General features: G+C 40.5%; 1 protein-coding gene across 3 annotated transcripts in view; it reads right to left on the bottom strand.

Moving 5' to 3' along the window:
* Positions 1-382: 382 nt before the first annotated feature.
* RAB27A (RAB27A, member RAS oncogene family) overlaps positions 383-14,940 on the bottom strand; it is an 82,143-nt gene continuing 67,585 nt past the window's right edge. For all 3 annotated transcript variants that reach the window (XM_081227052.1, XM_081227051.1, XM_081227050.1), the window contains 2 exons: positions 12,026-12,149; positions 383-2,720 (listed from right to left, as the gene is read on the bottom strand). In XM_081227052.1, coding sequence (XP_081083178.1) covers positions 2,522-2,720; positions 12,026-12,149 — 323 coding nt within the window. In that variant the 3' untranslated portion in view covers positions 383-2,521. The remainder of the gene's footprint in view (positions 2,721-12,025; positions 12,150-14,940) is intronic.

A 14,940-nucleotide genomic window follows, 5' to 3' on the forward strand; every position in this document is an offset into this window, starting at 1 on the left:
AGAGGAGTGAGTGGGGTGAACAGTGTGGTAGGGAATAAGGTAAGAGTGTCCATCTCCCCACATATTCCCTCCTCATCCAGTCAAGTACTACACCACTCCCAATGCCTCTTGCACCCATCTCTCAGCCCCAGTCTTAGTCCACGCCCTTACCATCCTTGCTTTGTTCACCTGAGGACAGCTAGTACATTTCCTGCACTGTAGATGCTCCATAAGTGTTCGAGGATAACATATTTGAATTATCTTCTCCAGAATATGCTGTCTTGGCTGGTCCCTCATCACGCATCTAATGGAATTTGTGTCTCTGAATGTGGTTTCCTTTAGCATTATGACTTCTGGTTGAAACTTTATTGTATGGGAAATGAAGTTATGTTCACATCCAAACTTGACAGATTAAACCAGTTTTTTATTATAAGCTTAATTGGCACAAAGTTCACTAAAGATACACTTCACTTTTACAGAAGCCTGTCAATAGGAAAATACATTGACACACAAAAAAATATATATTGGTACTTCAATATAAATTTAAACAAATGATTTCCAAAGAGAATACAGGTTATTTACGCCAATAATTAAAGATGGCTCTTGTGTGTGCCAATATCATGTATATGTTTAATTGTGTATTATGTTTAAGGCCGATGGAATCTGTAGCTAACTTCTCAGTTGGTTCCTAAATAGGCTGGAGCATACTGATATTGTCTTCTTTTTAACTATACAAATGAATCATATAAAATGTTCCCTGATATGTAGCTATAAAATTATTATTTACTCCACTTAAGTCTTATGGCAACTTTAGAAGGCACTGCCTGTGATGATGACCCTGCCCTTGAAATGTCTGGATCTTTTTCTCACCAGGATACACAATTCAAACGCATAGGACTCAATGACTCCTTAGTATTTAAAAAGGTCCTCATTTCAAGGATAGAAATATATAAGATCTTAGTAAACACAGCTAAGTTTCTTAAGGGGATGGTGGGAGGGCAGTGGCAAAAAAAAAAAACAGGACAGATGCTCAAGAAAAAGCCGTTTGAAAATTATCATAAAAGTAATTACTTTCCATCATAGCTGTATTTTTCTAATTACTGTTATGCCAAACATTTGCCACCACAAAATACATTTATTTTTATTCTTTATTTAAATTATAATGAGTGGTGGGTGTTTCTTCCTAAATAGCCATTAAGCTCTTTGGAAATTTTAAACTACTTTACTTAAACTACTTTAATAAATAAGAATTTTCCCCTTTGATTTTTATAAGCAACTGCTATGAAGCATATTTTGAAACCACTTTTAATTTGGTAAAAAGACACTTTGGCAATGTGGAAGAGTACATGACCTTGGAAAGACCCAGCAAGTACAGTAAGTGCCCATGATCTCAAGGAAAACTACAGGCTACAGAACACTCCGGTTTTCTGATACTGAGCTAGAGTACAAATGTAACTGCTTAAACACAAACATCCATCTTCCACCAAATAGTAAACAGATATTTTATGTAATTATAAGATAATTACTTCAATTCCACCAATGTAAAAATAAAACAAGTTGCAAAGATCAACAATATAGAACTGAGGGTGAAAACAAGATGAGTCGTTCACAAGCTAATTGAAACTGCAGCCTGAGGATGCCAGACCAACATTATAAATATGAAGAAAAGAAGCTAAATGTTTACGTATCACAAATAACTTCAGCATAAGCACCAGCTATGTTCAGATGGGGCCAACACATAGGCCAAGTATAAATGCACAGATCACAGTGAACGAAAGCCATAAAAATCTAGCTCCCTGACCCTTCAATCAACCCTTCAGAGCAATGGGAATCTCGCAGGAAGCCAGAAGTCCCCCTTCAGCAGCTTATACAACATTAAACCACCCCAGGCCTCACCCCCAAGCCCTTTCCCACCAGCAACAGTCACAGTGAGCATATAATTTCTCGATCCAATTTATCCAAGGTCTATAGATACGGCCAATAATTTGCCCTATTTCATTTTAAAGAGAATGCTTACATAAATTAATGCTCAAAGACACTGAACCATCATTTGTGTATATTCTTATTTAACATTCAAATGGTTTAGATGGCATTTTAGAAGGTCCCCTATGGTGCAAGTAGGGTCTTTAAATTTGGATTAAACACTGATATTACGTCTAAGATCTTGAATGTGAGACTCCAGGCCTATCTGTGTTAAGGCAGGTGACAGTATCTTCAGTCACTCTACATAATAAATGCACTGTTCTGTGGCTACAAAATCCTGAATACTTGAATGATCTACTGCCATGGGCTAAGGTTTTATAAGGCACTTTGGCTATGCAAAATATTTCTCCTAACTCTCAGGCTGAATCTTAAAGAAATATTTACAAAGCTGCAGCAAAGTAATTTTAAAACTGGATGCTTTACTGATAGGTCTAACTGGGATGGTGAGAAGCAGTTTGTACACAATGCCCGTTAATTTCTCCCTGTGCCGTGCGTGTATCACCGTAGAGAAGGTCACAGACATGGGCCACCTGAATTACTGTGTAGCTCGCTGGACTCTTCAACAGCCACATGACCCCTTTTCCTTTTCTTCATTCAACTGATCTGCAGAGGTGTGACCGTTGGATCGCACCACGCCTTCGGGAATCCAGGACTTGTCCACACACCGTTCCATTCGCTTCATTATCAGGTCCAGGAGCATCTCAATTGCTTGGTTTATGTTTGTCCCATTGGCAGCGCTAGTTTCAAAGTAGGGGATTCTGGAAGACAGTGACAACTCGGGTAACAACATGTGGAGGGAAAGGACAGTGACCTTTGCTCTTGATAATTCAACTTTAAAAATCGGAAGAATACAAATATACAAGACAACAAAAGCATTTTGCCACACAGGCCACATTAAAAAGTGAAAAATAAAATAATTGACACTGCATTCCTAACAGACGTAAAACTTCTGGAAGTGTTTACTCCCATTTAACAGATGATTAAACTGCAGCTCAGAAAGATAAAGTAACGTGCCCAATTTCATAATGCTAGAAAGTAGCGGAGCCAGGATTTGAATCCACAGCTGTTTGATCCTAGTGTAACCAACTTAAACCACAGGCTCCACTGGTTCCAAATATGCATACTTGCATGAGGATTTCCAAAACAGAAAACTCTGTCTCACTTGATACATACGGGTGGTGGGGGGGAAGCTGATATAAGAGAGACTTCAGAAGTCTCTGGCTGTATTTGTCAAAGGCTTTGCCACTTGTCAGCTCCAGGCTGTATTCCTGGACCACACACTTGAAGACATTCTGAATTCCACAGCACTTCAGAATTCCTCAGGTATTATCAATCTTAAGCATGTTTGTTTTGTTATCCCAGGACCCGAGGTTAGGTGTAATTTTTTTGTGTGTGTGTGGTATGCGGGCCTCTCACTGTTATGGCCTTCCCCCATTGCGGAGCACAGGCTCCGCGGCCATGGCTCACGGGCCCAGCCACTCCACGGCATGTGGGATCTTCCCAGACCGGGGCACGAACCCGTGTCCCCTACATCGGCAGGCGGACTCTCAACCACTGCGCCACCAGGGAAGCCCAAGGTGTAATTTTTTAGTAACTCACAAAGCATCATTTCAAAACTGTAAGGCTACTTTTCACATATTCTTAAGACATCAGTCTTGTCATGGTGGTCACCTTTCATACTTAGAGTCAGTCTTTGCAAGGGGATTAATCAATCACCTGCCAAGTTCTTCCTCCTTCTTAATAAAGTCATGAAAATAGTGATAAAATTGTATTTTCTTCAAACTGTTGAGTTCATTCCCACCACTTAGTAAGGAATCTGACCAAAAATGCTCTTAGATGCAAAATCTACAAAAGAAAGTTGTTTTAGCACCTCTGGGAGCCCTGCAATTGAATTCAGTAAAATATTCCTTACATTTATAGAGACTTTAACATCCAACTCTATTACAATACTTTTCCTGAAGAATGTCTTTGTTTTCCTGTCTTCTCATAGCATGTTAACACTACATCAATGACTCTGATTACAACTTTGGTTATTCTTTCATTATTTCCTGGCTAGGAGCAGCTTCCACAGGAGAGCTTTTACAGATTTGTTTTAACCTTCTTACTACTTTTACAGATCTTTTCACAACTGTTCTGCTTCCTGTGTCACCAAGAAGCACATCAGGGGCACATGTGTAGAGATGGAAGGCTGTCTGTCCATCATGATTTCCTCAAGATGTTGCCTTATTATCTGCTCGCTTCCTATGGGAGCTAACAGGCCTTGCAGCTGGACTCTACAATCCTCTCCTGTTTGAGTATAGCTCTTAAAAAACGGTTGAGGAACCATCACTTCATTTGAGGATTTATCTACCTATCTGTGAGTTCTGAAGGACATGGTTGCTCCACTGATTCTACCATGACCATGTTCATAGCCCTTCATATGCTGACTCTAAAATATCTTAATCAGAGAAGGGTCCACTGGGCAAATTATATCATCTCAGTGGTTTTTAAACCTCTTGCCTGGATATCTCTTTGGTTACTGTCAGTCTTTTTTCCCTACATCTTCACCTGGCGCCTTAGCCACAAAATGAAGGTAATACATCTTTCCCATCCCCCTGGTCACATGCAGTATTTCTTTACCAAGTTTGAAGAAGACATTCTTTGTGGGGACTGAATAAATACTTATTTATCAAGTACCTACGTTATTGAGCTAAGTCCTGGGGACACTTTGTAATGCTGCCATTTTTACATGAGCTGAATTTTAGATTAAGAATTCTCAAAATTTAAATACTTAGATTTTCTCCATCATGCTCTTTCTCAATTATACCCATGAAGAATCATTTAATATCTGCAGAACATTTCTTATACTTAAGGAGAAGGCTTGATCATTCTATCACCATTCAGAAAGCTATTGTTTAATGGAAAAGCAACTGAAAAACTCACCTCTCCCTCAGAGAATAATGGGCTGAAATTGGAAATACAAAAATAAAAAAGTAGTTGAGCAGTAAACTTTCTTGTAAATACTAGTCATAATAGTGTACATCTTACTTTTAAAATTTCCTCAAAGTCAATTAAAAATATCTTTCCAGCTATAGAGTCCTCAGCCTCAATGAATTCCTCAACAGGATCTCCATTAAGCTATTTCTACTTTCCATAGTTTCTTCCATCTCAGCTCCTGGTAATTACCTCACAATAATTTTTAAGGCATAAATGAGAAAGCACAGTTGAAAATACTTTTTAAAAAATGATAAAACCTATGCATGGAAGTTACAGACAGTTTGGAGAATGGTTAAGAGCCATAACCTCTGGAGCCAGCCTGCCGGGATTCAAGTCCTAGTACGACTCCTTACCGACTGTGTAGCCCTGGCAAGCTATTAACATCTGTGCCTCAGTTGCCTTATCCATAAAACTAGATAATATCAGTAACTTCCTATTAAGGATTAAAAGAGTTAACATTTAAAGCACTTAGAAATGCGTCACTTTTGACAAATGTGTCATTGATAAACATTTATTTCCAACGCAGTAATGGGTTAGGTTACAAAAGTTTGTTTTTAATTTTGTTGTCTAAAACTTAGGACACATAGAAACAATGTCACTGAATCATGGAAAATCATAGCTCCAAGAGACCTCAGCAAGATTATAAACATTAAATTTCCAGACTAGCCCATAAGCATTGATTTAATCCACAATGTAGCTGATATACAGTCCTGCCCTAAATTCTGGTAAATTGAACCATGCTCCCCTACGTCAGAGGTGGCTCACTCAGATCTGTCCTAGACAAAATGTTTCATGCTTCAAAGCACTTGTCTCCCTCCAGTCCCTGTCAAACCAAAAGAGGTTCCTTACTGCCCCCAAGTGATCATCACTAAATGCTGAGAGAAAATGGATCTTACTTTACTGATCAATACTGAAGTATAAATGACTGGTGCCTCTAGCAGAACTATGAGCTATTCTCTATTTACTAACTTCAGCAAATATTTAATTGGTAGAATTTCAGGGTATATGAGTGAAGATGTACACTTTTAAGTCACTCATATTAAAAGAGATACAGTATTAATAAGATATAGTTTAGAGTTCTAATTCAAATTCTAGTAACAAATTAAAAATTAAAAATATATTTCCTGGCCATCTGTGAATCTTCAGGTGATGTGACCAGGAGTCAGGTTAACAACCTTAAAATCTTTGGACTAATTATTCAGAGTCTTCTGAGCAATTGGGGCAACACGGTTTTTGTTTCTATAGGAATAAATGAATGCTAGAGATCACTCCTCTCTACTCTCAGTTCTTTGAGCTGCCAGATGAAAAGCAAATTAGATGAGATGCACAGCAAAGACACTGAATTAAGACTTCTGTTCCAGCATAAAATGATGCCCCAGACACAGAAATGTGCCTTGTGCTCACATTTGAAAATTGGACTGCTCAGCTTGTCCTAAGGGCATAGGAAGTCTAGTGGATGGAGTCAGTCATATTTTTATGTCCATATCTTCCTGATGCTCACTTTTAGAAGGCTACTTTATCTGAACAGTTCTCCGCATCTGTAAAGAGGTGTAACAGTGCTTCATGGGGTCTTGATAAGGAGGCAATAAGATAATACACGTAAAGGGCTTAACACAAGCCTAGCATCCGCAAGTGCTCAATCAGTGTTCATCTAGTGGGGTTCTATTCTTCTCTAAAAATAATATTCTGCTTTTCCTAAAACTTTCTAGGCAAAAATTTAGTAATCTTAGCTTAAATTCAAGAGGATCAATTGTCCCCCTTTTAAGCATGGAGACAGGTGTGTTGTTCCTTCTCGCCACATGGTGGTGCTAGAGCAGCATGACTAGGGAGCAGTACCGCCAAACATTTGAAGAAATCCTGTGCAGCTAATTGATATCAATCTGTAAATGAGCACTTAATGACCTTTTGGAACACATGCAGAACACAAATTTTGATGTGCTTTTAATAAATAGATAAATCACAAATTTTTAAATTAAAAAAATGAGCAAAACGAAAATTAGGGTGGGCATTACCATTTGCAGCTTTTCACCAAGACACCTATATCCAGCTCATGTCATAGGTTAGGACCCACATTTTTAGATGTTTTCTTTTCCATGACTTATTTCTACAACACTAGAAGATCTTAGATCCCAGGAATGAAAGCAAGTGTATTTGGTGATTCTGTCCAATGGTTCTAGATATCTGGCTCACGTGTGGATCCAGAAATTATGAAGATATTTTTCACTAAAGTAAGAAGCGAGTCTCACTACTCTTCATGGCCTGTTGGCTGGTAAATGAACAAGCATTTACAGGAAAGAGTGAGTGTATAAACTGTTTCAGCCTGGGAGATTGTGCCCAAATGAAATTCAGGTCCTCTACTGCGTTCTTTGGGGCTCTGGAAATCAGCCTTGTCTGTTTAGTTGCAGCTTATGTGTGTGGTTTTAAAATGTGCCCAATGATACTGCATTAATTTATTTCTTGAATAAGGGTCGGATGTCAACAAGTTTTCAAAGAATAAAAAACTATTAGAGATCAAGCTATTCATACATTTCATCTAGTTCAGACTAGATAAGATACTGACAGCAGTATGCTGAGCTAAGCCACTTGAAATCCCAGAAATGGTCTGTACTCTTATTACTAATGTTGTAAATCAATGTTTTTAACACATCCTTCATTCAAGAAACTCTTGAGCACCCTTCTCATCACTAGCCAGCAGTCTCCAGTGGGGGAAAAATGTTGTCTTATATTTGCTGCCCCTAAGAATAGATCTTAAAAGCTCTCATCGCGCAAAAAAAAAAAAAAATTGTAACTACATGGGACTTTCCTGGTGGTCCAGTGGTTAAGACTCTGCATTTCCACTGCAGGGGGCATGGGTTCCACCCCTGGTCTGGGAACTAAGGTCCCACATGCTGCCAGGCATGGCCAGAAAAAAAAAGGAAAATAAAATTGTAACTACATGTGGTGATGGATGTTAACTAAACTTACTGTGGTGATCATATCACAATATATACATAAATCAAATCATTAAGTTGTATACCTAAAACTAATACAATGTTATATATCAATTATATCTCATTTTTTAAAAATTTGCTGACTCTTTCTTTGCACAGCACATGTGAAATACATACTTTGAATTATCATACTTTCATCATATTCATAATGTTCTCTATTTCCCTCGACCTTGAATCAAAAGCAAAAGGCTTTTATTGATCACCAACTATCTTCTGTGAATAAAGAGGGTAGAAGGATGCTTAGATGCAACCATTTTCACTCAAAATAAAGTCCTTTCCTACCCAGTTGTGGCTGGTGCTCCTTTGGTACCAATCTCAGTGTCCCTGCCCAGTCTGTATCAAAGTTGATGTCATTAACTGTGCAAGAGAAAAAATCCTCCTGGATTTAGCATGGATTTTCCGATGTTAAGTCATTGAGCACATTTCCCTTCTCCAAGCATGGCACAAGTAGACACCTGCTTCATATTCTGTGCATAATGATTTTGTCCAGCTCTGCTGTCAAGGAAAATATCTGCCAGCATGCACAGCTCATAGCAACTTGACATCTACACAGGTGGTTCTCAAAGTGTTATCCTCAATCACTAACAGCAGCAGCATCTAGGAATCAGCTAGAAATGTAAAATGTGGGGCTTCATCCCAGACCTACTAAATGAGAAACTCAGTGGGACAGCGTTCACGTGAAGCTGGAGCACACTAAAGTCTGAGATCCAACAGTATCATCTAAAAGACGAATGTTGTCAATGTTGCATTCTGCTTTCTCTTTTAATATATTTGTCACTGACTTTGTAGCTTTTTTTTTGCGGTACGCGGGCCTCTCACTGTTGTGGCCTCTCCCGTTGTGGAGCACAGGCTCCGGACGCGCGGGCCCAGCGTCCATGGCTCATGGGCCCAGCCGCTCTGCGGCATGTGGGATCTTCCCGGACCGGGGCACGAACCCGTGTCCCCTGCATCGGCAGGCAGACTCTCAACCACTGCGCCACCAGGGAAGCCCATGTAGCTATTTTTAAAAGTATTTCAGCAACAGTGTGAACTATAATAGTTTTGACTGGCAGAAGAACAAATCTGAATAACCCTCTGTTTTGCTCTCTTCTCCGATTTCATTGACAATATTATTCAATATTACATACTAGAAAGCATTATTTTGTAGCTGTTCTAAAAAACTTGACTAGTTTACGGGGCACATCGCTTTGTTGTGTTAGGAAGTGACCTAAGAGCTTCACATTACAATTTAACCAAGTTTTATAGCAAAAAAAAATAATAAGGTAATTAGGGGTGAAGGGATTCTTAGTCTACTAAAAATAATTTTTTGAATATTCATCATCATGCATCCAATTCACCCTTTCTATTTTGGGCTGCTGCATGAAGCCCTCATTCTCAGATTTACTTGTCCCAGCAGACACAGGTTTATGTTCCATATTTGCACTGTAACATGTTTTTATTAGGTTTGCAAAGTTTTTCTGAGACATAGTCTTTCACTCTCCAAATGCATGTATATTTCAGAGAACCACCTGCGAACCAATGACCCATTTTTATGAACTGAGGAGAGAAGGCCATACTATAGTAACAAAAAATGCAAATTTATCAGACAACATACAAATGATATGAAGATATGCCATAAACTACTGTTTTCTGACTGTTAGCACATAGATGGACTAACCAACATAGTCCTCTAGTGCATGTGTAACCAATGAAAATATTACGATTATTAAAAATGAAAAAAAGATTTCTGTGAAAATAATCATTAAACTTTTATGTTCAAATTTGTAAAATGCATGTGAACCAAATTTCCCCTTTACACCTTCCTCTGAAACTGCCAAACAGCCTACAGAACTCTATTTTATGCTTCCTAAATCCTAAGGGATGTCCGTTTCCATCCCTTTCCATTCTTCAATAATTTCAATTATCTTATCTGCTAATCTCTCCTCTCCTTATTTTAACTCAGTTCAGAAACTTTACATTGAGTCCCTCTTATGAAATACTCCCCAGATCTTCCAACCTGGGCACAGAGGGAAGACAATCCCTGTTATCCCCAGATCCCCCATATAGTCAGAAAGCAATGCCAGGCTCTTTCACACCAGGCAGGAGATGGAATCCTAAGAACCCGCCCAGAGGAAACAAGCAAAGGGCTGAAGAAGGCCAGAGGGGTAAGAAATCAATCCAGACTCCCCCACAAAGCTTGAGAATGTGCTTGTTTGATCCAGCTAACTCCCCTAGCTGCCCTATTTTTTTTTTTTTGGTCTTTGCGAACACACTTCTCAAAAGCATAGTCCACAGTTTCCGTTGCTTCATCACTTACTTCCTCCTCACCCCCTTGCAACACAGCGCCCAGATTCAACACTTCAGAATCCTCCATGATATTTGATCCCTCCCTCTTTCCTTCCACTACTTTACACAAGTGCCTCTCACGAGAGGAGGGGGCATATCAGGTGATCAGAATCGCCTGCAGGGCTCTGTCAGCCTCCATTTCAGAATCACCTCCGTCAGAGGTTCTCAACCTCTGCTCACAAAAATCACATAGAGAGCTTTTAAAAGATACCAGTGCCCGGCCCCCACTCCCTACCTGTGGTGACTTTGCAATCTGTCAGCTTGGCTAGATTGAACAATACTTCCCAGAATTCCCTTCCCAGTCAGGGTGGACCACAGAGAGATGCAGCGGGGGGGGATGCAGAGGGCAGAAGTGAAGGAGCAGCCATTCTGCTCATACATCGACGCTTCTCCGCTGGCTCATCTCGTTGGCACAGACCAGTGACCAGACCTGCCCCTTTCCACCTTCCCCTAGATCCTCCTTCAGCTTCTCCAACTCCTGGGCCAGGTGTGTGTGTTTAGCTCTGTGGCAAAGGGTCTTGGCTTCTGTAGGACACCCACACCATCCAGGTCAGAAGCCGTAAGAACTGGTACAAGTTTCAGTCCATCATTACGAGTCCCAGCTGGTTCTGTCTCTCCGCTACTTCAAATCCATCTTTCCCTCTGACTGCCTGCCCTGTGGGCTCCAGCGTCAGAGACAAAGCAACACTTTACAGAGGCTGCCCAACAGCTCTCCACTTCACCCCACCTGTCATCCCCAGGCTGACCTGGGAAAGTACTCATAACAGCCCTCCACGTTTGAAGGCTTTTTCAGCAACTTCCTGTGTCCCGCGAGATCAATTCCACTCTTCTTACCTGGTGTCCAAAAGCTCTCCAAACTCTGGCTCCTTCCCACCGGGCCTTCCACTCCCCCCCCATCCCCGGTGTGAACCCCACCGTTGAGTGCTTTCCGAACTCAGTCAGCCCAAGGAAGAACAAAGCAGGGGTCACACAAGGAAAAGGGAAAGGGCCTCCTCCGGCCTCCTCGGGCCTGCCTAACAACAGAGGCCACCAGCCTGGTAACGCCCCTACACACAGCCTACCACCTCTCTCTCTCTCTCTCTCTCCCACTTATATTAAGGGTAATTAATACATACACATTTGCATTCTCATTATATTAGAGGCAGAAAGAAAGTAAAGCACAAATTGTTTTGTAGAGGTGCCCCAGACACTTTAATTAGCAGCGGCTGACCCCTTCTCTTGTGTCCAGTTAATGCTGCTGCTACTACGAACCTATTCCCTGAGCTAAAGGAGGAAGACAGTATTTAGTTGATTCTCCAGCACAAAAACACAGCTTAAACCAAAGGGGATCTTCACAGTCCTCTCCCAGCACAGATATTCCAAAGCCAATAAGGCCTTCTTGTCTGCGGGAGCTCTCTACAGCAGCATAGGAACTGGCTTTGAAATTTCCTCACTGAATACAGAGAATTTCCTTATCCTGGGTGTATCTTACCTGCATCTTGGAAACGAGGCCTTACATAGTTAGGGCGTTTGACCTCAAAGCTGTCTTTCTTCAAACACCAAGAGACTGAGAAAAACGGTACTGAAGCGCTGAATGAGGGCCCTCGCCCACTGCTGTTGCTATGGTTCCCATATCATATAATATTAATACGCAAAGTAGGTATTTGACACCTCCCCCCAAGGGCTACATCTGAGTGTTTCCATTTTTTGCTTTTGCCCTTTGTGTTACCCATTCATATGCAAATGTTTGTATTGGAAACTTGCTCTGTAGATTCCTCCACAAAAATACTCACCCATACTTCTCTGCAAGTCCTCTGGCTTCTTCCTCTTTTACTGCTCTTTGGTCTTCCAGATCACTCTTATTTCCACATAACACTATATCTGGGTTTTCACAATATGCATGCATTTGTAGCTGGCCTATTAATATAAGAAAATTTATTATAGATAAGTAATGTAAGTCTATGATCAGTGGAGAATACATGCAAAAGTACTTTGAAACTGTAAATGATACACAGATACAAGGAACTGACATAATTCTTTCAAAGCACCAAGACCCTAAGCTATAAAACTAAATGGATGGGGCAGAGATGTAAAACTAATCCTACGCTTATGCACATACCCCAGCTTATTTATATCGGAGAGGAATGGGAGAATTTGTTCTCTCTCCAAAAGTTATGTACACATACACACACACATGCATATACATACAACATAGCTCTCTTTCTTATGAAGGCCATTTGAAAAAAAAAAAAAACACTTGGAGGATTTACTAGTGCTTATGGCTAATCTTAAAGCTCTGTTTTTCACATATTTTCTCTCCATAGCAATGACATTTTAAAACAAATTGTCTTTCTATAAACTAACCTATTTCCATCTGAAATGTTTTTCACATTTTTCTATTATCCTAAGGCAGAATCAATTTATCTAAAACAAACAAAATATAGGATCAAATGAAGATAGAAAACCCAGAATAAATAGTAAATGATTCTGTCACCAGAACCAAGAAGCAGGAGACTACAATTCTTACTCCATAGCTGCTATTTCTTTTCACCTGAAAACCTGTAAATAGGCAATAATTTTTAATAGCAGTTAAATCAAGGGAACTTCAACTAAGCTAAAGAGCTTAATCTCCCAAAGAAGGAAAATAAAGCCTTATTTCTTCCTCATCACACTCCACAATGAAATGAAAGCAACCCAAACTTGCACAATAAGACATCCTCAAAAATGTATGGCTTAATTTATTTTTTATCATGGTTAACCAGAAAAGTGTTGACATTTTAGTTCCTCATCATAAAGTCATGTTCGCTATATCTTATCATGAGAAAGTCAAATCGCCAAGTATTTACTGAGCAATAAGGGAGGCCTGATACTTGGTGTAGAATTCAGGGCACTGACCTTTGCCCTCAAGGGACAGTTAGGGGAAACAAGACCTATACAGGCAAGACCAAACTGTGTACCATTTCCAACAACAGCCACGTCCCTTCTTTCCTCCAGGCTGTTACACATGCTGTCCCCACACCCTTGAATACCCAAACACAACCTTCCTTCAGGGACTCCCAACCTTTCCTTTAAGACTTGCCTCTCAGTTACCTCTACTGTGAAACCTTTCTGGTCTCCAGAGAGACTCTGTGCTCTGTTAACACCATGTCTGTTCAGTGTCCTGATTATGAGCATGAACTCAGGACTCAGGGTGTCTAAGGTTGAATTGCCATTTACTAGCTGTGTGGCCTTGAGGAAGTTATGTGGCCACTCTGTGCCTCAGTTTCCCCATCTGTAAATGGTGATAATGACGGTACTGACTTCATAGGGTTTAGGTGAGGATTAAATGAGTTAATTCAGCAACTCTTCAGGTAAGGTCCATGGACCAGCAGCCTAACCATCACCTGGGAACTTGTTAGAAATGCAAATTCTCAGGTACCACCCCAGATCTACTGAATCAGGAAGGCTGGGTTTGAGGCCTGGAATCTGTGTTTTAACAAGCCCTCTGGGGGGATCTAGATGCATGCTTGCACTTGACAACCATTAAGTTAATATAATAAAGAATTTAGAGCTGCTGTGTATTACCAGTAGTAATGTTTAATAGTATTTATTTTGAGGAGTCTGGGAAGTACGATAATTGATAATTTTTCTTTTTCTTTTTTCCCAACTTTTCTACAAAATCTGTGCATTACTTACTGTGGGTTCGAACCCTGGTCCAGGAAGATCCCACATGCTGTGGAGCAACTAAGCCTGTGTGCCACAACTACTGAGCCTGTACTCTAGAGCCCATGAGCCACAACTACTGAGCCCACGTGCCACAACTACTGAGCCCATGCACTGCAACTACTGAAGCCCGTGTACTGGGGCCCACGTGCTGCAACTACTGAAGGCTGTGTGCCTACAGCCTGTGCTCTGCAACAAGAGAAGTCACCGCAATGAGAAGCCTGCGCACTGCAACGAAGAGTAGCCCCCACTCGCCGCAACTAGAGAAAGCCCGTGCGCAGTAATGAGGACCCAACATAGCCAAAAAAGAAAAAAAGGTAAATTAGGGACGTCCCTGGTGGTCCAGTGGCTAAAGACTCTGCGCTCCCAATGCAAGGGGCCCGGGTTCGATCCCTGGTCAGGGAAAATAGATCCCACATGCCACAACTAAGAGTTCGCGTGCTGCAACTAAAGATCCCACATGTCTCAACTAAGACCTGGCATAGCCAAATGAATAAATTTAAAAAAATTTTTAAGTAAATTGATTAATTCTTTTAAAAAATCTCACCAAGGAAAAAAGCACATACATAAATAACTACAACTAGAGGTGGTATGTGATAAGGACCCTGTAAGTAGTACAAAACGTAATAGGAGTTAAGAGGAGAGAAAAAATTTAATCCAACAAAGTTATCACAGAAAATTTCATGGAGGTCATATTTTGCTATATTTTAACAAATAAGTAAAACTCAACTTTTTAAGGAAATGGGAGTGGGTGTGGGGAGGGCTTTTCAGACAGAGGGAATAACAGGAATAAAACTATAAAGGCAAAAATACGTTAAAAATATATCTGCTGGGCTCTTGTCCCATTTATGTGAGGCTACAGAAGAAAAGTTTAGAAATATAGGCTGCTTTAGAGTTTCCCTACAAAACACGCTGCCTGTGGGCATGACTGGCTCGTCCTCCAAGCTCCAGAAAGACAGGTGAGTGATACAAAACTATCTGATTCCTCTCAGATTTCAAATTCAGG

The sequence above is a fragment of the Mesoplodon bidens genome (assembly GCF_964165515.1).
Source record: "Mesoplodon bidens genome assembly, chromosome: 3".
Lineage (NCBI taxonomy): Eukaryota > Metazoa > Chordata > Mammalia > Artiodactyla > Ziphiidae > Mesoplodon > Mesoplodon bidens.